At 47.1% G+C, this 25789-nt stretch overlaps 10 protein-coding genes across 10 annotated transcripts; 5 read left to right on the forward strand and 5 right to left on the reverse strand.

Annotated features, from left to right (window-relative positions):
- Window positions 1–207: 207 nt before the first annotated feature.
- On the reverse strand, window positions 208–522 carry N7478_008772 (uncharacterized protein; the record flags this gene model as incomplete). Its single annotated transcript, XM_056924986.1, has 1 exon — window positions 208–522. The coding sequence occupies one exon, from the start codon at window positions 520–522 to the stop codon at window positions 208–210; it is 315 nt and encodes a 104-aa protein (XP_056777712.1).
- A 798-nt stretch (window positions 523–1320) lies between these two features.
- On the forward strand, window positions 1321–2929 carry N7478_008773 (Zn(II)2Cys6 transcription factor; the record flags this gene model as incomplete). Its single annotated transcript, XM_056924987.1, has 2 exons — window positions 1321–1457; window positions 1519–2929. 2 exons carry the CDS (start codon window positions 1321–1323, stop codon window positions 2927–2929), a joined length of 1548 nt encoding a protein of 515 aa, XP_056777713.1.
- A 1506-nt stretch (window positions 2930–4435) lies between these two features.
- N7478_008774 (protein kinase RIM15) lies at window positions 4436–10715 on the reverse strand (the record flags this gene model as incomplete). The annotated part of the gene is made up of 2 exons (XM_056924988.1): window positions 4436–10066; window positions 10155–10715. 2 exons carry the CDS (start codon window positions 10713–10715, stop codon window positions 4436–4438), a joined length of 6192 nt encoding a protein of 2063 aa, XP_056777714.1.
- A 3262-nt stretch (window positions 10716–13977) lies between these two features.
- On the forward strand, window positions 13978–14284 carry N7478_008775 (transcriptional regulator family TF; the record flags this gene model as incomplete). The annotated part of the gene is made up of 2 exons (XM_056924989.1): window positions 13978–14100; window positions 14123–14284. The coding sequence occupies 2 exons, from the start codon at window positions 13978–13980 to the stop codon at window positions 14282–14284; spliced, it is 285 nt and encodes a 94-aa protein (XP_056777715.1).
- Window positions 14285–14286: 2 nt separating this feature from the next.
- N7478_008776 (fungal specific transcription factor domain-containing protein) lies at window positions 14287–16639 on the forward strand (the record flags this gene model as incomplete). Its single annotated transcript, XM_056924990.1, has 5 exons — window positions 14287–14554; window positions 14620–15092; window positions 15166–15375; window positions 15433–15596; window positions 15658–16639. The coding sequence occupies 5 exons, from the start codon at window positions 14287–14289 to the stop codon at window positions 16637–16639; spliced, it is 2097 nt and encodes a 698-aa protein (XP_056777716.1).
- A 126-nt stretch (window positions 16640–16765) lies between these two features.
- Window positions 16766–18781, reverse strand: N7478_008777 (GMC family oxidoreductase; the record flags this gene model as incomplete). Its single annotated transcript, XM_056924991.1, has 4 exons — window positions 16766–16809; window positions 16866–17364; window positions 17418–18285; window positions 18420–18781. 4 exons carry the CDS (start codon window positions 18779–18781, stop codon window positions 16766–16768), a joined length of 1773 nt encoding a protein of 590 aa, XP_056777717.1.
- Window positions 18782–19401: 620 nt separating this feature from the next.
- Window positions 19402–19994, forward strand: N7478_008778 (uncharacterized protein; the record flags this gene model as incomplete). Its single annotated transcript, XM_056924992.1, has 2 exons — window positions 19402–19731; window positions 19809–19994. 2 exons carry the CDS (start codon window positions 19402–19404, stop codon window positions 19992–19994), a joined length of 516 nt encoding a protein of 171 aa, XP_056777718.1.
- Window positions 19995–20835: 841 nt separating this feature from the next.
- Window positions 20836–22613, forward strand: N7478_008779 (uncharacterized protein; the record flags this gene model as incomplete). The annotated part of the gene is made up of 3 exons (XM_056924993.1): window positions 20836–21171; window positions 21243–22388; window positions 22440–22613. The coding sequence occupies 3 exons, from the start codon at window positions 20836–20838 to the stop codon at window positions 22611–22613; spliced, it is 1656 nt and encodes a 551-aa protein (XP_056777719.1).
- An 8-nt stretch (window positions 22614–22621) lies between these two features.
- Window positions 22622–22838, reverse strand: N7478_008780 (uncharacterized protein; the record flags this gene model as incomplete). The annotated part of the gene is given in 2 exon segments (XM_056924994.1): window positions 22622–22753; window positions 22767–22838. The coding sequence occupies 2 exon segments, from the start codon at window positions 22836–22838 to the stop codon at window positions 22622–22624; spliced, it is 204 nt and encodes a 67-aa protein (XP_056777720.1).
- Window positions 22839–23375: 537 nt separating this feature from the next.
- Window positions 23376–24530, reverse strand: N7478_008781 (uncharacterized protein; the record flags this gene model as incomplete). Its single annotated transcript, XM_056924995.1, has 1 exon — window positions 23376–24530. The coding sequence occupies one exon, from the start codon at window positions 24528–24530 to the stop codon at window positions 23376–23378; it is 1155 nt and encodes a 384-aa protein (XP_056777721.1).
- Window positions 24531–25789: the final 1259 nt, after the last annotated feature.

Below are 25789 nucleotides of genomic sequence, written 5' to 3' on the forward strand. Positions count from 1 at the left end.
GATAAATCCCAAAATCAATATACAATACGGAGTAGGCAGGCAAGGAAAAGGAGAAATCTCTGATCTTTTCAAACCCCGCGAGACACGCCAATCAATGGCCGCCGATCGGGTCACAGCAAGTTGATCGTGGCGTTGATTCTGGACTCTGATAGCACGATGGGCGTAAGCCATGCAGGCTCGGGATGGACTGTGCGGTGGTTTTTCTCATTATTTGAGCGTACGACGCATTTCTCTTCGAATTCCGCCCCGAAGGAGTAGGATCGGCAGATCATCGGCATCACCTCTGACAGTGCCAAGAAATTGCGCTACCCGAATTCTCCGTTGCTCAGCAGAGTCTGAGCCTTCTCCACTGGTGGTAGGACTCGGGGGAGGAGGAGGCGGTGCATACTTTGAGCCTTTGACAGGTCCACTACTACTCCGTACTGTATCTGGAGTGTAGATCGGTCGTACTTTGTCACTGCGGCAAAGAATATCCATGCGTAGTGGATGTTCTAGACTGGGTAAACCCGACCAAAACTCCATTTAGTTCAGCGGGATTGTTCCAAGGTTTATGGAGTCAATCAAGATTTGTGGCTTGTAGACCTTTGAGCGCAAATTTATTGGTCGGGAATTGCAGACTGTGCTTTCTCGTCACGCCGGAATATGTACATCTGCCATAAATAGCTGGCAAGAACAATATTTGAAGATATTGACTGTAACAGCCTCTCTTAAGAAATAGATAAGCACGTATTCTCACTACTAGCTAGCAGCGCCTGGGAGAGTATGCAGAGTACAAGAGACAACACAGGGAGCTACAATAATAAATTCGGCGTCATATAGTACACTGCATTCGCGTATCCAGCTCTAAAAGTGTTAGTAGAGGAGCCGCTTGAAAGGCATTAAATGTCCAAAATCCATATAAATCGCATAATTTCCGCCTCCATACCGATATGAATCCTACATATCCACATTCTCAATCCATTACCGAGAGCCGAACCTCGAGAGAAAGCTATCAGTGTATAATAATTGACTTGAAGAATGTATACGATTCTTCCAGAGCGCGACTGCTAGCGAAGGACGTGTCGCGATCGAATTTATCACTTCCTCCCGGGTAATTTGAGTGCTATCGGTAACTTAATCGCTAATCAAATTTTATACGAGATCATATAATCTACCAAATGTCAACAGCATGTCCATTCATCGTCCGATTTACGTTGGGTTTACAAGAAAGGCCCATTTTATAAGCAACCATGTTCAATGTGGGGGCGGCTTATTGTCTCCGTGCTGCCCCACACAACTTCGTCGACTCTGCTCCGTATCAGCTGGCGTCTTATATTCAAAATGCCACGTAAAGCCATATCCCCAGACACCAATGAACCGGCCAACGGGGGTATCCCGACTCCCCCATCAGAAAAGACCGTTCAGTCACGCCAAAGAAAAGCCAGCCAGCGGTCCAGGACGGGTTGCCGAACATGCCGGTAAGAGCATGACATGACTCGACGCGACAACAGGATAACCCAGAACTAACACTCCCACCAGCGTCCGCCATATAAAATGTGACGAAGCGCCAAGCGCCTGCAATAACTGTGTCTCGACACAGCGCACCTGCGATGGGTACGACGTAGCCCGATTAACAAACAAGAAGAAGACATCAGTCGTGACACTGCAAGATATCGGCGCGCACGTAAGCTGGTTAACAACAATGGATGAGCGACGATGTTTCTCATACTTCATGCACATTACTATTCCAAACTTATCGACATTTTTCACCGCGACATTGTGGCACAAATACGCACGACAGATGAGTCTAGGCGATCGCGCGGTATATCACGCGGCGAACATGCTAGGTGCGATTCACGAGGAAGCAACCGAGAATAACATGCGGCTTTGGGGAGAAAATCTCCGCAGATCGCATCAGCGGGTCGCGCTTGAGCAAGGCTCGAGGGCTTTTGCGCATCTACATGCTCGACAAGCGTCGCAGGATCCGGAATTTCGAGAGGTAGTGCTGGTTTGCTGCCTTTTTTTCGTGATAGGTGATTTGATGATGGGTAGATATGAGAACGCCTTTATTCATCTGCGGAGTGGACTCAAGGTTCTTGCGGAAACGCAAAATAAACAATTGGTCGACCAATCTATTGTTGAGACATTCACACGATTGGATAATCAATCCTCGCATTTTGGGACAGGGCGTGTTATCGAGGAGAGGACGGCTGAAGAAGAATTACCGCGCGACGATTCATTCTATAATATCAACACAATAGATGGTCTCCATGAGGCTGTTTGTAACGTTTTAAGTTCAGGCATTCCTTTCCTCGCCAAATGCTGGAAACTTTCAGCAGAGGAGCGAGAAGCCGATTACCTGAATTTGACAAACAAGCAAAGCATTCTCATCTGTCGATGTTATGAACTCAGAGACCATATCGAGACCTTCTACCAATTCAATTACCATAAAGCAAGTTACCAACAAAAACAAGCATTGGGACTCCTTCGACTCCAATGTCCTGGGCAGCTTATCGGGCTTGAAACATGCCTAACCGAAGGCCCCGCGCTGGAAGAACTTATGCCTGATTTCAAAGCGGTCATACTACTATACCATGATTTCGTCAATAAATTTCCTGAACGCCCCACATTAAGCGTGGGCCATGGCGTCCTCCCGATTCTCTGGGTAGTAGCCTCCAAATGTCCTCAATACTCGGGTCGACTTGAGGCGATCAATGCGTTATTAGCTTGGCCGCACTGCGAGGGATTCGTCAACTCGAATATGGTGGCTTCTGTGGCGTTGGAGGCTTTGAAAGTGGAACTTGCAAAGAAGGGGGTGGAAGATCTGTCGTCAATGCTTGATCCGAAAGGTCATGCAGAGCTGATGGAATATTTGAATCAAAGCAAGAAGTCGACACCGCAACTGGGAACATGGTCACCTATCAAGGCAGCCAAGATCCTCGATAATTAAACTCATGAATACAATATGAATATAAAGATCATCGTCATATGTCAAGCTCACTCATATTATAATGAGTAGCAGTAACCTCTTGCAAATTAGTAGATTGATATAACTGTATGTCATGTTAGGAGTCCGGGATAGACCAAGGGTACCACCACCCTTCTGCACACAAATACTGTCGTGTTCCAAGCATAGTCTCCTCAATATAATAGCCACAGGCAAGGAATGGCATTTCCCTCAAGGATCAGCTTGAAATTATTCCGATCGGAGTAATTATTCAAGCAGCCCAAGCAGAGTTCGACTTCATAAGCAGCCCAGAAGCCCCATACGACCCACATCTCGTATCTCAGACCAGATTGATAAATTAGTACCAACTTGAACCCAAGGAACCACATTGAAAGCCTTATGATTCAAGTCCCAGCCTGATAAACAAGGATGCGAAATAATAAAGCAACATCTCATAAACAAGCGCACAAAAAATATTCCGCACATTTTAGCAAAATCAAACAAAAAAAAAAGAAAACAACGCACCTTTATACCACCCCAAGCCTCTGCCTGCGCCTAAGCCTCGCACTCTTGAACGAGCCCACCAATAGCGTCTTACTGTTCAGAAGGCTGTAATTGTGGTTCTTAGAAATGGATTAAGCAGGAAGGCCCACATAGTGATAAATCGTGTAAAAATTAGACGTTTCAACCAATAAGAAGTGAAAATGGGACCCGTTAATCCGCAGCGGTATAAGATGGGGGCCGTGGGTTCCGCGCTGCCATTCCCTTCCTGACATACATACTACAGAGTATACTACGGGTAGGGGGGGTATAGCGCCCGGAAGGAAAACCTCATTTTGGCTTTGGCATGTTTTAGATTAGCAGAACCACTATGTATAATACAGTACAGGAAGACTCTTATAGCCCGAGGGGATTTCTAATGTTCTTCTCTCTACTTTAGATACTATACATTAGAATCAGTGTCCAGGTTACAAGTGAGGAAAAGACGCAAATCTAGTATCTTTGTTGCATGGCAAACTTGAATAGTAACACTGAGATCTACATTTTCTTCAAAAGAAGATTCACGAGATGGAGGAAGAAGCAAAGAAAGCAGTGTCAAGTTAGATACTCGAAATGGCGAAGCAGGATAAACACATGTCCCCTAAAGACAAAGAAGAAAAAAGAAGAGGATGAGGAGAAAAAGGGAAGAAGCTACCTTGACCCATCATTTTATTCACGCCAGTTGAATGTGATAGTAGGAAGGAGAAAGGGGCAAAAAAAAAAGATGTGACCGGAACACCCTGCTCCAATAAGCCATGAAAACATAAGAGACGTGAGACAGCGCGTATGATGACATGTCCGCGGGACATAAATGATTCCTAGATAGGAAGGGAAAGACGATAAGAGAAGGAAAGGTAAGGAAAATGTTTACATGAAAGAAGGGAGGTGATAATTTTGAGATATGAAATGGGATGAGAGAAGAGGTATGAGGGATGAGACGTGGAGTGGACTCATGAGTTGAGATTGCAATCATCTCTTGAGAGAGGATGTCAAGTCGGATCTGAATCTTTCAGCAGGCCGAGGCGTTTCCTCGGAATCCAGACTAAGCGAAGGATGCAGAGGCCGCGGCGTGGCTTCGGAGTCAGGCGTGGGACTACAGTCCGTATCTACACCAGAGGCATCTGAGGAGATGGTATCTCCAGAAATTTTAACCTCGGGAGTAATAGGGCCAGTGGAAGTACCACTGGTTTCCCACGGAGGAGTAGTTTGTCCAGCCTTTGAAAGTCGCTCAGTTCCAGTTTCTGAAACCGGATGCGATGTAGGCCCATGTCCGCTGTAAATCTCAGTGTCATGATGAGCAAGCGATGGCCTTCGGCGGCGAAATGATGATGCAGATCCAGACAATGGAGGCGAGTATTGTTCGCTTAGTCTTTCCTCAGCCTCCGATTCCTCTGGAATACTCAGATCTTCGAATCGTTCTTCAAGTGTGGTACTGGCCGGAGAACCCAGTGCACCGTCGTCAGTGTCGGTATCAGCAAACTCTCCGCTTCTGCGACGCAGTGCTTCACGTTCTTTCTTGAGGAGCTCCTCGCTGCCACTGACCACACTGCCACGGCTGTTAGTACGCATCATTTCAATGCCAAGTTTGGATCCAGGTCTGCGATTGCGAGTGGGTGGACTTCGACGAGCTTGAGCATTGCCCAACTCCTCATCTTCGTCATCGCCAGACTCGGCTCCTTCGTATCTTTTGCGCTCCAAAGATTCTCGCTTCGCTCGAATGGCTTCGCTGGATCGTTGTTTGCGAGGAGTAAGTGCGCCACTGGCGTCCATGGCCGCCGGCGCCGAGATAGCGTGTAGCAGCTGGGGAACAGGCACCGCTTTAGGGTCAGGACTTCCTGGATGAGCATCCTCGGAAATTCCAAGTCCGCTTTGATCCCAGTCATCATTGCTGCGGCTTACAATGACAGGAACGTCATCTGGTTTGATGTTGTCCATATCGCCAAATACACTGCTGCTCACAGAATCATCACGGCTTGACCCACGGTAGGAACTCGGTGGATTTGGCACGAATCCAGATGATGCCGAACTGGGACTGTTATCCTCGTTGGGCAACTGTGCAGGACGGACGCTCGGCATCGGGACCGGAAGAGGCTGAGATGGATTGTAATCCTTCGGAGGAGGTTTCCACATACACCACTTGCACAAAGTCTCAGTAAGTTTAGACAGAGTTGGGGGTTTCTCAACAAGCGCATCAAAGTAATGAGTTTCGGGTAGGTCCTTCAAGTAGCCAGTCACCGCAATGATAGGCGTATGTCTGTTAGGACTGCGGGTTTCTCGGACCATTCGAGCAAAGTCGGCACCATTCACCTGCGGCAATTTGTACTCGGTCATGATAACATCAAATTGAACTTCACTGAGAGCATATCGCACAGCTTCGGCACCATTTGTGACTGTGATGGTGCGACAACGAAGTTTCTCAAAGAGACGTTCCATGACCAAGCGGGAGACAGGATGATCTTCGCAGATCAGAACGTCCAGCGGTCGGAAGAATGGACCATCTTGAACGTTAAATTGAGACAGGCGTCTAGAGCTCTGCCGCCGACGTTGAACCTTGAGTAGAGCCTTGGTACGAGGATCTTCATTGTCAGAAGAAGAAGGCGAGATATCAAACAATTGACTCCGGCGCTTGTGATGGGATGGTATGAAAGGTTCCTTGGGAAATGAGGACAGATCCCCGCCGTCCTGGGAACCAATAGTTTGAGATCGCGCTCGACTAGCAGGGGCACTACCATGGCGTTGATTTGAAGGATGTTTGTCGGGAGACTGAGCAGGCATGCGGTTGGCCTTTACAGGAGACGACGCGACCGAGCCAAGTCTAAGATTCGGCATCCGATTTTGTTCAACAGAAGAAGGCTGGAAATTCCCACTAGATTGATGAGACGCTGTGGATGAAGACCCAGATGTCTTTCGTCGTTCGTGATTGGTACCAGTGCTAAATTGAACAAGAAGCGGTGATGACGGTTGAGATGGCCGACTTGGAGATGAGTTTGCTTGACTCAAACTAGATGGTGAAGATGGACGGTTGTTACCCTTGTTCTGGGATAAGGCGCGCTGGAGTGACATCGGGAGTGGACTGCCTTCAAGCGAAGGTTGAGAAGCACTTAGCGGCGTCTGAGCAGTTGATGACGATGCGCTCGGTTGACGGTGCTGGGCTTGCATGGCTTCTTGGCGCATTTTTTGAATGACATCCTTGTTGGCTTTCTCCAGCATCGGCAGGTTCTTAAAGTTGAAGCTCCCGAAATCATCGGCAAGTGCTGGTTCGCTCAGTCGTCGACTGCGTGAGTCGCGAGCATCGCGTACATGGGGTGGGATATGTAAAGGCATCAGTGGACGCTTCATAGAATTGACCTGAGAGCGAACCTTGAACAAGGCGTCATGGGGTCTATCAGGGTAAGAACCCGAAGTACTTGGAGGCTGTGGCGAGGGTTCATCCTCCATTTCTTCGGCGAATGCTTGAAGAGTAGCTCCACGGGCATCAAAATACTCGGTGTCTTCTGGATTCTCCAGGTTAGGGACAAACTCCGCCTTATCCTGGAACAGTGTATCCCAGTGAATATCAGAAAACCAAGGGTGAGCACGAATCTCAGCGCCGCCACTGGTAAACCTTTCTTCCACGTTTGCTCCAATACGCTCACGGGGATTGAGAGTCATGAGTTTATTCATAAGATCCAATGACTCTGCGGTAGTATAGTCTTCCGGTTCTTCTGGCCAGTTAATCCTGCGCTGTAAGATATTTTCGAAAACTTCATCAGGAGTCGCAGCATTGAAGGGAGGGTAGCCAAATATGAACTCAAACATAATACAGCCCATCGACCACCAATCGCTAATTTCATCCTGCCCTATGCCATTAATCGTTTCTGGGGCCAGGTAATCCGGGGTACCAACGAAACGTCTATCATGATCCTCGGGGTCAAAAAGAGCCATAACTGGCGGAAGCATGCTTTGTGACGGGGGAGTATTATGCGCGGGGTTGCTGAAAGTTGGTAGCAAAGGATACAGTTGTGGTGAATCATCAGTTTCACTCTGCACCTCTTCCTCGGCCAAGTTGCTTGAAAGCATGCTTGGTGATGGAGCAGCAGGGTCATGAGAATTGTCGTTGAGTGAAAAGGTTCGAAACATGCCATTTAAGCTGTCACTTCCTGCGCTGTCGCTGCGGTATCCAGATGCTCGCCTGGAACTTTGCCGACTTAGTCCAGTCTGGTTAAGGTTTGTCTGATTGAGGCTGAAATAAGATGGCTGACTAGTGCCAACCGCGTTGTCAGGTGTAATCAGCGGCGTGGAGCCAGGAGACCCGGCCTGGAAGTCAAAGGACGCTGAGCGGGAAGAAGCGATTGATATGGCGCGGGGGAAGGGTCCTTGTTTGAGTAAATCTGGAGCCGACTCGTTTGGACTCTTCAGCAAACGTTTCTGACGACCGACCAGACCCATTCGAGAAAGTCCAAAGTCAGTCAATTTGAGGTGACCGGAGGCATCAATAAGAAGGTTGTCGGGTTTCAAATCACGATGTACAATTCCTCGACTATGGAGGTGTTCAATACCAAGCACAACCTCCGCAATGTACTTCATGGCCCAATCTTCGGGGAGGCCACCGAGAATCTTGACGAGAGAGGCACAATCGCCTCCATTCAAGTATTCCATGACCAGATAAAGATAGTCTTTGCTCGAGAACGTCCAATAGAGTTTGGCGACAAAGTCGCTTTCTCCCTGCCACATCATGATCGCACGTTCAGCCTTCACGTTAGTGACCTGATTTTTGGCTACCATGTCCTGTTTCTTCAAAACCTTAATGGCATAATACTCTCCTGTTGATTTCTTTTTGGACAGATACACACTTCCAAAGGCACCTTTACTGATTGGTTTGATGATCTCAAAGTCCTTGATTGAAGGGGGCGCCGGTCGAGGTTGCTGGCTCATTGATGGAAGACGAGGCGAAGGGGGTGGTTTTGCGACATCAGATGAAGTCGCTGACGACTGGCGGCGATGGTGGCGGCAATTGTGAGCCAACTCGGAAGTATAAGTAGACGGAGATACTACCGGGGACGGTAAGCTTTCTGCACCATAGGAATGTCGGGGTTTGGGCATTCGTAGGGGGGAGTGCGGACCAGGTGCTCGTGCTGGGGATGGCTGGCGACGAGGAGAACTAGATAGACCGGGAAGCACCAGGCTCCTTCGCTTGCGATCGAAACTTCGTTCAGAAGATGGCGAGTCAGTCCGTATAGCACCTGGGAACACAGATGATGGAATACTGCTATCGCTACTGTCACCGGGGTCAATATCCATGAGGGAAAGACCTCTACGACCAGGTTGAGATGTTCCCAGCAATCCAGCCGCACTTTTGTAAGACCGGGGGGTGGGACACTCCATGGGACTGTTTGATCCCGTCGATACAGCAGTCGATGACGATGACTTCGTATCAGTTTGCCCAAGTAGCGCACGGTCCGGTGAGTTGCGCATAGACATTGTCAACGCCGATGTCGTGGACTTGCGAGGGGTGGGCCCTGCAAGTTGAGATTGGGCTAGCGGTGATCTTTGAAGTGGAGGGACCTGTAATGGCGTCTCATCGGTTTGAAGAGGAATTCCGGCATTGTAAAAGTCGTTCTCCACAATTTGCCCTGCTGCAATATCTTCCTGGGCTTCATTATCAGAGGAGCAAGTAGAATCACTAAGCTGGCCAGCGGCTATACGCTCTGCTTTGCTAAGGGCAGCTGTAATGCATTCTTCCACAAGAACAGTATATTCAATACGGATTCTCTCAGCATATTCAACAATCTTTCTATGACGAACAACCGAGTCCACTTTTACTTTCGCGATTTGTTCGGTATCGCTTGCCAGAGCGGCAAGGCCTTGCTCCTGCTCTAAGGTATTAGAGCTTGGAGACTGCCACTGAGCGACCTGAGTGATTCGGGATTCAGACTGTGGAGAAAGCGTCCTAAAGTCCTCGGGGTTTTCTGCACGAGAAGATTCCTTAATCATCGGCATACTGATTTCCAGAGCAGTATCGCAGAGATCTAGAACCAGCTCAACGATGCGAGCCAATGGCCGGCGTACAGTGAAAGACCGAGGGCGCCCGACCGTGGGAAGACCAGAAGCAGAATGATCTCTTGATCGAGGCGGGGTTCCTGGAGCAGAGTTTCCGCTGGATACAGGAGCAGAGGACGGTGTTGAACTCGTGGGGGGTGGCCCAATGGGCAATCCTTTATACTCTGGCTGAGGAGGTGACTGCACATTGCCATCCGGTGTGATCAATGGTCTACCCTGTCGAGCCTCCAAGGCGTCCAATACTTTGACTATCATATGCCGATGTTCATTGAGATTTTCCTGTGCGATCTGTACGTCCATCTCGGCTCGATGTTCCTGGAGACATAGATCCGAGTGTTTCTCAAACCACCACGGCGTGATTTGACGCTCGCAAATCCGACATAGCACAGGTGTTGGGGCGGGGTGTTTTGAAGGGTCTGGTTCGTTCGCAGCGGCTTCGGCAAGTGTTGTTAGGTAGTTCGCAAGTACTTCTGCTCCAACACCTAGCGACTCAACAAGAAGGGGCGGAAGATCGATCGTCACTTCTCTCGGTTCGGTGAATGGACGTAACATCCACATAGACTGTATTAAATATATAAAGTGTCAACAAAATCCGGCTTTTCGATGTAAGATAGTTTAAAAGAGAAATCGCAATGTAAGGACCACCCACATGTCCGTCGTCGTCCCGCTCATATACCATAATACCCTGTCCTTCCATAGTAAGGACATCATTGTTTTGCTCTCCTTCGACCTGCGAATGTTCTAGAGACTCTTTGGTATCTTCAGACTTGTCGTCCTCCATTTTCTGTTCTGTTTCCATCGGTCGCGGCTCCGGCGCGTACTTCAACACGGAGTCCGGCCCCATTTGCACAGCAAATCGAATGAAGCGACTACGCGAATCATCCTCCTTCAGTGCGTCAATCGCGTCTTTAAAGACATCCTTGTTTCCCAGAAGTATTTCAGAGATCATACGGCCCTCGACAGATGCCGGAGCCGTTCCAACCACTTGCCGCCACGAGGGGCTGACCCATTTGATGCGACCCTCGAGATCCAAATCCACAATAATGTTCAAAGTCTGTTCAGCGGCTTCTTTCAGATCCTCCCGTTCTTCCCTCATATTCTCACTCAATGTTCTTGTCATTTTCGGGTTGATATTCCGAGCCTCCTGCCGCAACGCGGTCACGGCCGGAGGCGCGAGGAATTGGGGTTTTGGAGAGCCATTGTCCGCCATTCTGGGCGCGGATTACCGAAGGTCCAGCGCGAAGGAGAAGTGAAGAACGATGGCGATGAGCGGATTTATTGGCACGGAAAAACAAAAAGAAGCTTGTCCACAGAATTCTGTAGAGCCAAGCAGAACCGTCTGCTGGAGGGCAGAGCGGGTGCTCTTAGGCCTTGTAGACTATGAATTCATCCGTGATGTCAACGGGCCATAACGTGTCGATTGGGGTGTTGAGGCAGGTTGTTGTCGAGTCCACTTATTTTTGTCGTTGGGCACACACGCCTTTTTTGTTTCTTCTTCTTTGGTGTGAGACGGAGGATAACGGAAGCCGTTTCGTTATGCGGGGAACAGCGCGATCGAGGGGACGCGCAGGATCATCGACGTCAACGCCGAGGGAGGCTCAAGGGAAGGGAAAGAAAGGGGGAACACGGGAAACAGTCTATGATCCCAGAAGAGAGTGCCGGATATCTGGTTTGAAACAATCACTCCCAAAAATACTTTAGGGAAAGAAGAAGGGAATTTGGGGAGGGGAGGTGGAAGTCAAGGGCTGATGATGATTGGGTGTGGGCAACACTTAAAATTGGGTCATGTCTCTTTTTCTCTCTTCTGCCACTTCTGCACTTTCTGCACCACCTTACGCAGGCCCGTCAAAGTCAAATGGGAAGAGGGAGAGAGATAAAGAGGACTTACAGGTTAGGATCAGAAAATTAACGTCACTATTATAATGTCCCCTGTCCTTAATTACCCTTGTGTGCTGACCACCCTTACTCATGACGTTTGTTTCATCCATCCTGGTCTATATCACTAACCACTTCCAAGGGGTCTATGCAGTATGCAGTCCTCGATGGCTTCGAGTCTGGAAGCGACTATTTTCCCTTTCTGTTTCCTGCTTGGTACTTTTGTTGTTGGTTTATCACGAATGACAGCAATCCACTGTTATCATCATACTGGATACATCTTCCTCCTGTCATAACTAACTCCCGCCCCCCTCCCCCTGCACACAACACCAAAGATCCCGGAGATAAATTCTATTTTTGATACACAAGTACAAAGAGGAAAATCACACAAACTGGACCAACAATCATTACTAATGATTTCTCGTAACGAGGTGTGTACATACTGTACATCCCCCCCCCCCTTCCCGCCTCCGACTGTCATGGTCCCTTCATGCCAATATCCACTGGGATGATATCCCGGCATCCACCCTAGTGCGAATTAATCTACTAAACCAATCATAGTAGAACGCCACCATCTGCTCGTTTTGAGATCTAACCCACCTAGGAGCTCGCTTGCCCTCGGGGAAAGTTAGAGAGACACGACAGCGGTGTGCCAGTTCTCATACATGAATAGTACATACTATTAATTGACTGTATCTGCCAAAGAATGATCGAATAATCAAACAAAATGACACTTACCCAGCGTAAAACTATATCCAATAATGTAAACATGGAAATCAACCGGAATCTTTCCAACTTTCATTGAGGACAGGGCCAGTTGCACCGGTCTGTGTCCCACAAGAGATAGGTTTTTTTGGTTTTTTATTATTGGATGCGTCCCTTACTAGGATATCATGATTCGTGTCGGATCAAAACTCATTCCGATCCAGCCTGAGAGGGGGGATAATCAGAAATCCCTTTAAGCCCTTTTTTGAGTCCTGTACTTCCGTGTTCCGTGCCATGATTAGGAGAGGGAATGTTAAGTTTTGGGTGGACCGGCGATCCTCGACTCCACCGTTTTCTTCAGATCCTCGGGTCTGCGGGGTAGGAGTCAGCTGATGACCATACATTATTAGAAATGATCTAATGATTGAAAAATGACCACTAGGGTGCATGAGAGACAGGATGATCATGAACATGGACAGGTTTGTGGTGTCTTTGTTTTGTTTAAAGAAAAATAAAATGTCGAGAAAATATCAAACTATTTGATTGAACCAGTACACTCCAGTGCACCAGTGCCAGTCTTATTGGACGAGATGGCGGAATTGGGGATTCGTCCAGGGTGACCCACGAGGATCCGGGGCAGCACGACCTCATTCTGACTGGCTGTACCTCCGAGTGACTGACCTGGGATGGCGATGATACTCCCCGAAGAAACTTTATGCTTCTCCAGAACTCTGAACTCACACTTCCCCCACACTTGGGAGTGGAGAGTCCAATCATCATACTTACCCTGTCTATCTGCATGAACCCGCTGCTGCTGGCTAGTGGGGGGAATGCGTGTGTCCTCGCGACCTTAGCATGATCATCGATAATATTACATTACGTATTTGCAAGAGATAATAATTCCCAAGGCTCTATGGTTTCGAAAATTGGAGCCCGAAGACAATCCTGATGCTGATCTATACTAGCATCCCGGTAGTGTCTGCAGAGTAAATATCCCGATGGCTCACATATGACGACACATAACTTATACCCATGGAATGTTTCGAATATATGAGAGAAAGACATCATGCCTCTAGATTTGGAAACGACTTTCTGTTATCCTTGTAGAAATGTATTGTTGACAAGATGGGACAATCCATCCTGCAGGGGAATAAGCATGCTTCTGTCTAGAAAAAGTCACAAGTACTTTGAGCAACTCTCTTTCATCGCTCATTTCTACTTTGTAATGCCAGTGTACGAATGAGGGGGCTCTCAAGCATGTAAACGGTAAAGGGGGAAAAAGTACATCCGCTCATGTGCTCCATTCAGAGGCCTTGCATTCTTCCTACGATCCGCATGTGAGCGGACAGTTCTGCACCTAGGCGATCAGAAAATTGAAAAATTGAAGTTGAGAACTTGAAGAAGCTCCTGCTGTTTTCAACCTTGATCCTCCACTTCAGGTCGGAACATTTCATTATAATTATTTTGGTAATTATGAGAACTCGATATACTACATATCCAGCATTGTAACTGCCTAAAATATGCTACATATCCGAATCAATACCAATTGTTTTCCTAATATCCATTGACTCAACACATTCTCCGATGAAACAAGAAGCAGGATACGTCTTGAATCCCCTTTTATTCAATAAAATGCTCGCCAAAATTTCCAACTTTCAAAATGATGGTTGCGGCAGACATGAACATGGATATAGACCCCCCAAACTGGTGCCTAAGGCCTCAACATTTAAAGCCTGAGGCTAAACTATAACCTAAAAGGGAGATATGTTCATCGCCTGATATACAGGGTGTCAACATTGCTTTGTAATGCTAAATGCCGCTTCTTCGTTTCTTAATATTCTATCCTTTTATCGAGCAAATCACTATGAGAAACAGTCAAATAAGGCCGAAGAATGGATCCATCTCAATCTAATAGTGGCCAGCCCCCACAAGAGGATACTGCCGCACGCCGAAAACGCGCGGGGAGAAAGTATACATCTCGAGCCTGTGAGGAATGTCGCCGCCGCCGAGCAAAGGTAATATTTCTGATATCCCTAGTACATGTATAAATTTGTCTCCAACTTGAAGTTCACGATTAACGCATTCTTTATTAGTGTGATGGCACGCGCCCGTCTTGCTCACGATGTCTTGATCGAGGTATTCGATGCCAATATTCAACCGCCGAAGATGGAAGACAGCCCGCACCAAAGGCATATGTAGTTATGCTGCGGAATAGGATAGAGCTTTTAGAGAGAGTTCTGCAAAAAAACGGTATTAACGTTGAAGAGTCTGTTGCGGAGATCTTGGCCGAGAAAGAAATCTCAGATACAACTGATCCCAATTGTGCGCAATCTTCAACTGTGGAGGAACTATGCATGACTTTTGATGGCGCACTTACTATAGATGAGTCTTTGAATTGGGATCAAGATGGCGAAGTACGCTATTTTGGTCCAACGAGTGGCAGATTATTATTCAGGTCTTCATTGAATAGTGCGTGGAAATTCTCTCTTATCTTGTTATTTATATGCCTATATGCTGATACTGATTATATCCAGACTCCCCCGCAGAAGACTCAACCCAAACAGATGCTTCATGCAATGGATGCTCTACAACTCCAAGTGGAACGTGCAACTCAATATCACCGCATTGTGTCACTCAAGCTGAAGAGACCCAAATGAATGATGGTCAAATACCCAACGAGCCTCGGATATCTGATGAGCTCCAAGCCCATCTGATTAACCTTTATTTCGACTGGGAGCAACCGTGGCTTCAAGTTGTGAATGAAAAACTATTTCGAGATAGCCTAGCAAGCGGTGGTCGATACTGCAGTGCTCTTCTATTGACCTGTATTCTAGCCATCGGCTCTCGATATTGCCACGATCGATTAGAAGTTCGCACCGATCCTAACGATCCAAATTCAGCTGGCAAGGGATTCATTGGAACAGCAGAGAGGCTTATTCCGAATGATCTTCGCTGGCCGAAAATTACAACCATTCAGTCATTGACAATAATGGGAATGTTTTATATCGTAAGCAATGTTTATCTCATTTCATATACATCGGAAAGCCATTCATCTAATCATTTCTTTTTTTTATTTATAGGCTACAGGATCTGATGCTGCCGGTTGGCTTCACCAGGGAATGGCTAATCGCCTTGCCATTGATATGGGTTTCAATATGGATCCTGCTGTTCTCACTGGAACTGTTTCTCTGCCACCGTTTGAGATTGAACTGCGGAGACAAATTTATTGGGCTTTGTACTGCCACGACAAACTGTCTGCCTGTTATACAGGGAGAGTCTGCACTTTATTAGTATGTCATGAAAAATCAATTACGCCTAGAATTATTCAAACTAACCACCTGAAATAGGAGTCACAAGGTGCTGTCAACAAGCCTTATCTTCAATGTGTCTCGGAGGTTCACTTTCCATCTGCCAACGGAAGTCTTCGAGCAGCATCCCAAAAAGACACTGCTCAACTACATCGATCAATGATTGACCTATGTCGCATTATCGAGAAAATCCTCCAGTCACTGTATGATACAGAATCCCCATTTCGCCAGTTCCCCCACACAAGACACTAACTTCAATTTCAGATGGTCCCCCAAACCCCTCGTCCAAAACAGCCAACGCTCCGCCTTTTTCGACTCCTGCATCCTCGAACTAAAAACATGGTACTACGACCTCCCCTCCGAACTCAAAGTCGATCGCCCCTCGGGCCCTTCAAGATTCCCCCACGCCTACACTCTATCAATGGTATATCAACAAGCAGTCATGCTCCTCTGCTGCCCCTTCATAAGCCACTACTATCAGCCCGAAAAGGAAGGCGATGCAGCACAACAACTAGCCGAAAAGCACGACGGAGACTCACCCGAACGCACCAGACTCTGGAAAGCACTCAACAGCTGTAGTTCAGCCGTCCGAGCAATGTGCATAATCTCACAAAAATACCGAAAAACATTCGGCAGTTTCAAACTCAGTCCTATGACAGCTACCCACTCTACGTTGTCGACAGCTTTAATTGTTATTGAGCTGTGTTGTTCTGCTAGTGCCGATTCGCGATATAAGAACCATCCTCAAGATGATGGCACGAAACATATACCGCCACACGCTGCAGTTGCTTTATTTTTTCAGGTTTTGCGTGAGCTTTCTACGTCGTGGAATATTGCGAAGCGTATCGGGAAAAACTTGGAGAAGGTTTACTTTGATCGTTACGGGACTGAACATCTACCGGCAGACTGGGAAGGGTACAATCGCGAAGGTACATGTCCGCTATCTGATCCGGCACCTGCTGATGAGGCTGCGGACATGAATATTGAGATCTTTGATGATATTCTCAATGGGAAAACTGTAACGCCCGACAGCCCATTGTCTTTCTCTTTACATCAAAATCCCAACTTCAATCGTCCTGGTATCCCGGGATTGGGGTTCAATCCACTTGGCGATATTCAGAACTTCCCCAATTCCGACGAGCTGTTCGCGAACAATCTTGGCTTTGCGTTTTCCCCGGATTGCCTACCCAGCGATTACAATATGTTCGATACTTTGAATCAAATGTATCTAGAGGAGAAATGGTGATATAAAATTAAGAACCGAGAATCAATAGAATTTCATTGGTGATTCTGAGTCTTTATTCTTTGAAGATACTCGTTTGGGTACAACGAGACTTATCCATTTAATGATGGTGTGGCGGGATCGGTAGAGCTATGTAGCCAAAATATCCGCAGCGATCTTTTCAGCTAGCATATCTGGAGGACTGTGAGTATCACCGAAAATTGGAAAAGGCAGTCAGTGAACAACTTACAAACAGTTGATTGGGGGTGGCCAGCTGGTAGGATTGGGAATGCACTAGCATCCACTACCCTCAAACCAGAGACACCAAAAACCCTCGCTCGACTATCAACAACTGCCATACTGTCATTTTGAACACCCATTTTACAGGTACACGCAGCATGATAAATTGTCATCATAGTTTGCTTTATCAAAGCAAGTATCTCATCATCGGTACTGACCGAGAACCCTGGGAAGTATTCCGGCCCCGCAAGAACAGGCTTCATGGCGGTGGTATTGAAAATATCGCGGATTCGTTTGTAAGCTGCGACTGCTACTCTTTGATCCGTTTCAGTTGCGAGCCAATTTGGATTGATGATCGGTGGATCGGCCATGTTCGCTGAATTGATCATCACATTCCCGCGAGATGTCGGGGCAACTATACTGGCGACGATGCTACCATACTGGCCAAGGCTCGGTTGCTGCCAAAAGGGACTTGAGAAGTTACCGACATATGCCGAAGCCACAAGATACTAACAAACGAGTCAGATTCTAGCTCCATGAATACAAATGGAGTGATGCTCACCTCCACCTCCGGCCAATCTGCAGGGAACCAGGACAGTGCCTCTTCATCTCGGGCAGATAATATAGACCGGAACTGCGATGGAATCTTCTCGAAGCCCAGATAGTCGGTCGAAGGATTCGATAACATTCCTTTCTTAAAAAGGAGCCAATTCAATACCTGGAGGAAAAGATGGTCCAGATGCCACACCATATCCGTGAATGTATTTACCGTGACAGGGTATGAAGGCCCAAAGAATACATGGTCCCACATATTCTGGCCCACGCCAGGCCGATCGGCGACGACTGTAATGCCATGCTTTTGAAGGGTATCGACCGGCCCAACCCCAGAGACCATCAAAAGTTGTGGAGACTGGAATGCGCCCGCAGATATTATCACCTCTTTAGTTGCCTTCAAAGTGTATGACCATTTGTGCTTCACGCGGACCCCAATAGCACGACGTTCACCATCAAACAGTATCTTTTTGGCTAGAGTCTTCTGGTACACAGTCACATTCTCCAGTTGTTTGAAGCCTCCCATAAACGCCGACTCTGATGTACTTCTTGTCTGGTCGGTCGGTCGGATGGTCATGGTGCAGAATTGGTGGCCCATAAGTGATCCGCTATTAAAGTCTTCAGCTTCTGGCAATCCTGCCTCTGTGAAGGCATCTTGTGCCCAGTTAGAAAATTCCATTGCGTGCTTTGGGTACGAAACATGCAGCGGTTCCCCAGAGGAGCTGAAACTGGATTCTTTATAGGACGGCACACCAGCTGCTCGACCTACAGGAGGCGAGAATGTCACTGTCTTCTTGTATAAAGGGAAACAGTTCTCAAAGAGATAGCTTGTATCGTCGACCAGATCTGCCCATATTCTCATGGCGTCCTTTGATGGCCTACTCAGTCGTCAGTTCACACCACATAACAAAACATCAATGGTTATCGACCGTTGGTATATGAGGAAGTTCAATGCTGATCTGAAGACAGAATAGTTAGCATCTTCTAACCCTTCAGGAAGGAATTCACTCACGATCCCCCCAAGCACTTGCCCCTTGGATAATGAATGTCGCGAAAACCCGCCCCAGGAACAGCATGGGCCACGAACTTCCAATCCACTGGCGTCGATGACTTGGGACTGGCGCCAATCCCTATGATCGCTGCACCGGGTATTCGGGCGATAGGATTTTTAAGTTCGTAATATCCACCTGCTTCGACCAGCGCAACCCGAAAGCCATGCTGGGCCAGACGAACCCCAACCGTCACGCCTGCTGTTCCTCCGCCGACAACAACATAGTCAAAGATTGCGTCGAAAGGTGCCCAAGTATTGAAAGCAAGTATGCTGATGAGTGCTCCGAATATGGCTGCTCCAAGCTGGCCAATCGAGAGAAACATTTCCGCGAACTGTGAGGCCCTGAAGTCAAAAATTTCATAAGTAAAGAAATCGATGCAGAGCAAGATGGAGCAAAATGGACCCTAGAGAGCACTTGCCATTTGAAGCTGTTCGGAATATCCCGTGATAACAAATCGTGTGTCGTGATTTCCTGTGTTGTTGAGCCGGTGGCTGGAAAAGCGCCCATGAAGGAGGATAAGATTCTATTCATATTAATTGACTAGGTATCAAATCAATGAAAGGGCTGATAGAAACCCTAATTTTTAAGACCTGACGAGGAGGGGTTTGAACAATAATTTGTGCCCATGTGGTAGGCGGAGGTATTTGTATGACCGTTCGTTTGCGCTTTTTGTCATTAGAACGGTGCAAATGTGCAAAATGAAAGAGTTTCTTTAAGGAACTGAAATGAACACCAAATTTCCAGGAGTATAATACCGTATCTTTCTTCGTGGACATGTCCACAAAACTCCCTCCCATTTCAAATCATCCACTCACTCTCCTACTCACTCCTGCATAGACTCGGACCACCTTCACCCTCTTCCTTCCCCATCAACCAATATCACTGTTTAGAAACATACGAACTTCCCCAATTATTTTCTCTGCTTTTTTCTGACTTATTGCCATGACTCGTCGCACTCAAGCCCCCTCTTCTCAGACCAGCGCTAGCTCAGGCAGAAAGACGCCTAGCCATGTCCATCTGAGTTTCTTCGATAGATTCCCAGCATTTGAGTATGACGACACGCAGCCAGTGATATCCGAATTCAGCAGTCTGTCCCTGGCTAGAGGCTGGAAAAACGGATCCAAGACGTGGAAGAAGAACTGGAAGCTCTGTATGAGTGAATTTTATGATAACGTGATCGGTGCACATATCAATGACCCTGAGACGTGGCAGCAACTTTGTCACAAGTTGGATATTGAAGGCGACTTGGGTTCAATCACAAAGTGCAAAAAGGTAAGTACCATCTTCGTCCTTGACAGGTGAGATGATAGAGGAGCCAGGCTGATCTGATTACTTGTATTAATTTATAGGCCCTCGCCAAGGTTCATGTCAATATCGTGGATCTCTTGGAATGCTGGACTAAGGACCATTCGCCCAGAATTTTTCGAAACAAAGCTGCCCTGGCCAATTACACCAAACAAAACAATAGATTTTTCTCTCGGGACCTCGCCAAGCAGGACAAGTTGCTTCGTGTGTTGCTGAGGCGTCTTGTGTGATTCAGAGTCGCTCACAATCTCTCTTTCTGTCGACATGTGCTGCTTTTGAGATTTTCATGGAATCTTTGTTTGATGTTTGATGGTTATGTAATCGACTGTGGACTGTATACCTCTATGAAGGCCCCTCAACTTAAATCATAATTGAATTTCGAATTATTTAATGATTGACTGTTGTCTCTTGCCTTAGAAGTTAGGGCTTCCAGTTAGAGGCTCTTCTGCTATGTGGGATTTGCTGCCTCAGGCCTCCTTCCTAGGCACCCAATTCATTGCATCTCTCACTCCGTAGCTTAACTTCATCCATCATCTTCGTCCATTTTGATCCTGTCTCCCATATCTTCCTTTTCTAATATAGGGTCGTAAAGATTCCGTAGACCATATAGGCAGGTCTTGGCTGGTTGATAAGAATAAACCAATAGCTAACGCTCTAGCCGTGTGGATTCAGCACTTGAGTTGAACAAAGAACAGTGATAGGTTGACGTTGGATTTCAAGCTTTTATCGCAGCCCCATTAATCCATAGGAATCGGAACTATGATGAAAATCTCTTCCTGAATGGCCCACGCTAATCTCTTTCGACCCAATGAATTTATCCGCATTATAATGAGATACGCCTCCTGAACCCGACCTTGAACCTGTGCGGGTCGGGAAGACGACAATGCCACGCATGGCCCCAAAGCACAACCGGTTTCCAAAGTTTCGGAGATCCACCGAAGAAATTATTTCGGCTCGCGATAATTTATTAGCCCCCGTCTTCCCTATTTTTGCTTTTTTTTCGTCTGTTGAACGCTCAGCCTATTGTTTTTCAATTCGAAAATAAAGACCACAGCCATTTGCGCGATCACGATGGCCGAGAATAATACCGCCAATACGGGCGCGGTCAACGAGCTTCGAAATCGCCATGACTCGAGAATGGTCGAGATTGTTGGACCGGATGGCCAACACAAAAAGGTTGTCGCTGCTGATATGACAGAGGCAGATAATGAACTGGCCGTCAAGTTCGGCTACAATCCGGTCTTCCAGCGCGAATTCGGATATTTGGCAACATTCTCATTCGCTGTCAGTATCAGTGGTGTGTTCTCAACAATCATGACTACCATGTCATACCCACTAGAAGCTGGTGGCAGCAGTGCTGTAGTCTGGTGTTGGGCTATCTCTGGCGCTGGTTGTATGTGTATTGCGGTAAGCTAGTCGATATTCAACTTGGAAACATCATATTGGGTCATGAACTAATCGATCGATATGGACAATAGTGCTCTGTGGCTGAATTGGTCTCTGCATACCCAACTGCTGGTGGATTATATTTTACGATTTCTCGCATGGCACCGAATAAATGGGTTCCCTCAATCAGTTGGGTCACTGGCTGGCTTAACCTACTGGGCCAAGTGGCCGGTGTTGCATCCTCCGAATATGGCGCTGCTCAAATGCTTCTCGCTGCTGTGTCGATGAGCCGTGATTTCAAATACACAATAAGCACTGATACCACCGTTGGCGTGATGGCTGCATTGACAGTTTCTACCGGGCTGGTAAACTCGCTGTCTACCTACTGGATGGAGAAGATGACCAAGTTCTACGTGATCTTCCACACTGCTGTGATAGTAGCCTGCGCCATTGCTCTGCTTGTGTTGACGGAAGACAAGCATGATGCTGAATATGTGTTTACCAATGTTGAGTCCTCCAGTGGATGGAAACCTATTGGATTCAGCTGGCTGTTTGGTTTCCTGTCTGTCAGCTGGACTATGACCGACTACGATGCAACTGCTCATATTACAGAGGAAATTAGCGAGCCTGAGAAGAAAGCTCCCTGGGCTATCTCTACAGCTATGCTTTTCACCTACGTCCTCGGATTCCTGTTTAACATCGTCCTTTGCTTCTGCATGGGTGACCCTACATCGATTCTCAACTCCCCAATGGAACAGCCAGTCGCTCAGATCTTCTATAACAGTCTTGGAAAGGGTGGTGGTATGTTCTTCACCATCGCAGCTCTGATCATCATCAAGTTTGTTACCTTCACTGCGATGCAGTCTCTTGGTCGAACTGTCTTTGCCTTTGGTCGTGATCGTCTGCTACCCTTCTCCAATGTCTGGACCAAGGTTTCCCCTTGGACAGGGACACCGCTGTATGCTGTGTGGATTTCTGTGTTCTTTTGCATCGCAATCAACTTGATTGGTTTGGGATCTTACACTGCCATCGACGGTATTTTCACCCTTTGCTCTATTGCTCTAGACTGGAGTTACTGCATTCCTATCCTTTGCAGACTTTTCTTCGGCAACTTTCAGCCCGGCCCCTGGCATATGGGACCGCTGGGTCCCTATGTCAATGCCTGGGCATGCTTGTGGACACTATTCGTCAGCATCATCTTTGTTCTGCCCACTGATATGCCCGTGAAGCCGGATAACGTACGTACAAAACCTCCAATCTCCCTACTCTGTTTGCTGATATGACAAAAGATGAACTACTCCTCTGTTTATGTTGCTGCCGTCTTGCTTTTTGCATTGATCTACTGGGTTATCCGTGGTAAAGCAGTCTACACAGGCCCAGTCACCGAGGCCATCGCCGATGATCTTTCTGAATCGGAAGTTATCGACAACGACAAAAAGAAGGACAACGGTCCGACCGTCTAATTATTGAATTACTGACAGCGGGTCCCAATTGCGACATTCTTCAGCCACCCCTTGGCACCTTGAACCCACGCAACTACCCTTGGAATACCTAATTTGGCCCATGCGACACGGCCCTCGCAACGATCATCACCAGTGCGACACTAACAAGCATACCCAAATATTCTTAACGCTTAACTCGCGACATCCTTTGCGACATCCCGTGCGACAAAATCCCTTGCGAATCATTTTCCAGCTTTGCCGTGCGCTAATTCGGAAGTGTATATGTTCCATTGCGACCACAGCGATTTTTGGATTTCCAAAGCGACATAGAAACCCCCGCGACAATATCTAATTGAGCCATGGCGGCTTAGTACTGAATCAACAAAAGATACATAGGCGTTGATGGATTAAATAGACGGTTGAGCTATAGAATACATCTTTGCATGTAAATAATTGGCGTTTTGAGTTAAAGATATCCTAGAAACCCAAATCTCTTCAAGTTTTCCCGAGTTTTCAGTCCGAAACACTAACTTAAGAGGGTCACAGTATCCAGATATGATAAATCGATCTGAATAAAGTGGATTTGCAATGAACAGACAAATGTCCACCATCTTGACTACTACTACCTAGTATCACATGCCATCTCACTGCGGCTCTCGCAGCCTCCTTTTTTTTCAGAACATAAATTTATGTTTGTGTGGATCTTTGGACTCAAATCAGGCCACATTACACACATCCGGCCGTTCCCAAAACCTTATACGAAGAGATGACCCTCATAGTCATTTATTCAGCATTACCGTCTTCAGAGCTGTTGTCATCGTCATAATCGTCGTCGTCGTCATCCTCCTCTTCCTCCTCTGAATTGGCATCCTCTGACTCAGTCCACTCTCCAAGGCTAGAGCGATCATTATCAGATGCATTGACCCTAGCCCTGTACTCATCTATGATGAAGATAGCCTCTTCAGCAGTGGCACCTTCCGGTACACCCGCGCGTTGTAAAAATTCAGTCCGTATGGTATTATAAGTCAAGGATCTGACCTCAGGACGACGCCAATCGACTCGCAGAGAGGGGTTAGACGGTTCATCAGGACTAGGCGGCTCCTTCGATGGTCTCCAAGTAACGGTACCGACATAATAATCCAATTTTCCAGGCCGTGTCTCATCACGTACCCATCTCGAATCACCCAAAGTCGAGCTGCCCGTCCAACGAGAAACAGATATCGATTTATCGCCATCAGCCACCAAATTCACACCATCTCGTCGACGAAAGCACCAACGCGTCGCAAATCCCCGAACAATATAATCGACCTCATCTTTTCTGCGCTCAATACTTTCAAAGTCGATCTTAAATCTCGTCACACTCGACGGGAGTGCAAGTCTTCCACTCCACGCACCGCCAATACGCAGCGCCTGATTCTCTTCCCACATCCATGTATCGGTATACCGAATAGTAATGGTAATAGTCTTAGGGTAAAAGTTTTTCATACTAAGGACCCCAGAACAATCCTTGGTACCCTCTAGAGCCCAAAGCTGGGCAAAAATGCGAACAGCGCCGCCTTCAACCTTTCCGTGACGTTCGTAGATCAAATCAAGACATTTTTGCATCTTGGAAACTGACATTACACGCTTTGGCGATCGGTTTTGCCAGGCCATGTAAAAGGGATGCTCTGATAAGAGAAATGGCATGAACCACGCTTCCATGTAGATTCGTTTGCATGTTCGCAGAAGTTCTGCATAAGTCCGAGATAAAGTTTCGTATCCCGGTCGCGTACAGTATGCATCTTGATCTATAGGCCGTGTTTTATCGGGTGCGCTTGTTAAAGCGTGGGAGAATATTTCATATCGAAGCTCTGCCGGCAGAGAGAACAAAGGGCATGTTTGCTGGGGGTCGAATTCTGTGAAAGTAGCGGGGGCTTCCAAGTGTGAGTCTGTTGCCATGTTGGCTGAGGGTTGGGAAGAAGCTTGATTTAGTCACCCAGGAGATAGGTTATTATGTTAAACTCGCAACATGGAATCCTGGATGGTCGTATTTATTTATGTGATTCATTATTTCAGGCTACACCAGGCTGCAATCGTGGAGTTCGAGCTAGACCCAATCATAACCCCGCCCGCCCCATCAGGAGGCTCAACACGCTAACAATTACTGCGTACGGAGAAATCAGGGATGCCAATCACTGGCAGTGGCTAATCGCCCCAAGTTGAATTGAAATAATTGTCCTATCGGGAATACAAATCGAGTTTGTCTTTTCTCTTAAGAATTCCTCTGTGCACAAATGTGCATCTACTCCTATGCCCGATACTAGTTGAAAATAAGATTGTACAAACAGTTCGCTGTGGGTGGATACGTCGAAGGGAGTTGCAAATGAACCGAGTATACTGAGCCTCCATATAATGATTCATGCTAGACGAGATCCTCTGAAAGCAACCTTGCAGAATGAGTCAAAAGGGACACATAACTCCGAACCCCCCATTCTATCGGAGAAGGCTAAGTCCTTGCGGTGTGCTTAATTACAACGAAGCAATGAAAGCATCTGGCCATCAGTATTGGAGCACTGCTTTTTAAGAATAAAAAGAACATTGAAGCAATGTCCAAACAACTTGGCAGACGTACACAAATCATCTAGCATAAGTACGAGCCAATTTATTCTCTCTTGGCTAAACTAAACTCATCTTGAATGGTAATGTGCTATATCAACGTTATCCGGCTCAAAATCCAAATCATCTCTATGACACATAAGAGTATTATTATCACTGTACTATAAATCTTTTCTTTTACTGTGCATAGTTAGATTCAAGCAACGAAACTCGAAACCCGTGTGGATATGATGATAGTGAGTGGGTCTCGGGTCAGCCGGATGAGCCAATGTGAACATTTCGCCAACTCTCGCTCCTCTCGCTCCCTCTCGGACTCTAGCATTCCACTAATATTGCACTTGGCCATGCCTCGGAAATGGCATGCGAAGTCCCGCACTGGGTGCAAAAACTGCCGCACCCGCAAGGTCAAGGTAAAGCCAGCTTGAGTTCATACAATGGGGGTGGGGCGAACGCTGACAGATTCACAAGTGCGATGAAAGGCATCCATCGTGTCTGAATTGTGTCAAAAGGGGTTTACAATGCAGCTTTCTTCAAACACTGGACAGACCAGCGCCCGTAATCGCAAGCTCCGAAACATTGAATCTTGAACTCTTGCACCACTT

Source organism: Penicillium angulare (genome assembly GCF_028827245.1).
Source record: "Penicillium angulare strain IBT 27051 chromosome Unknown utg000005l_segment0_segment0, whole genome shotgun sequence".
Lineage (NCBI taxonomy): Eukaryota > Fungi > Ascomycota > Eurotiomycetes > Eurotiales > Aspergillaceae > Penicillium > Penicillium angulare.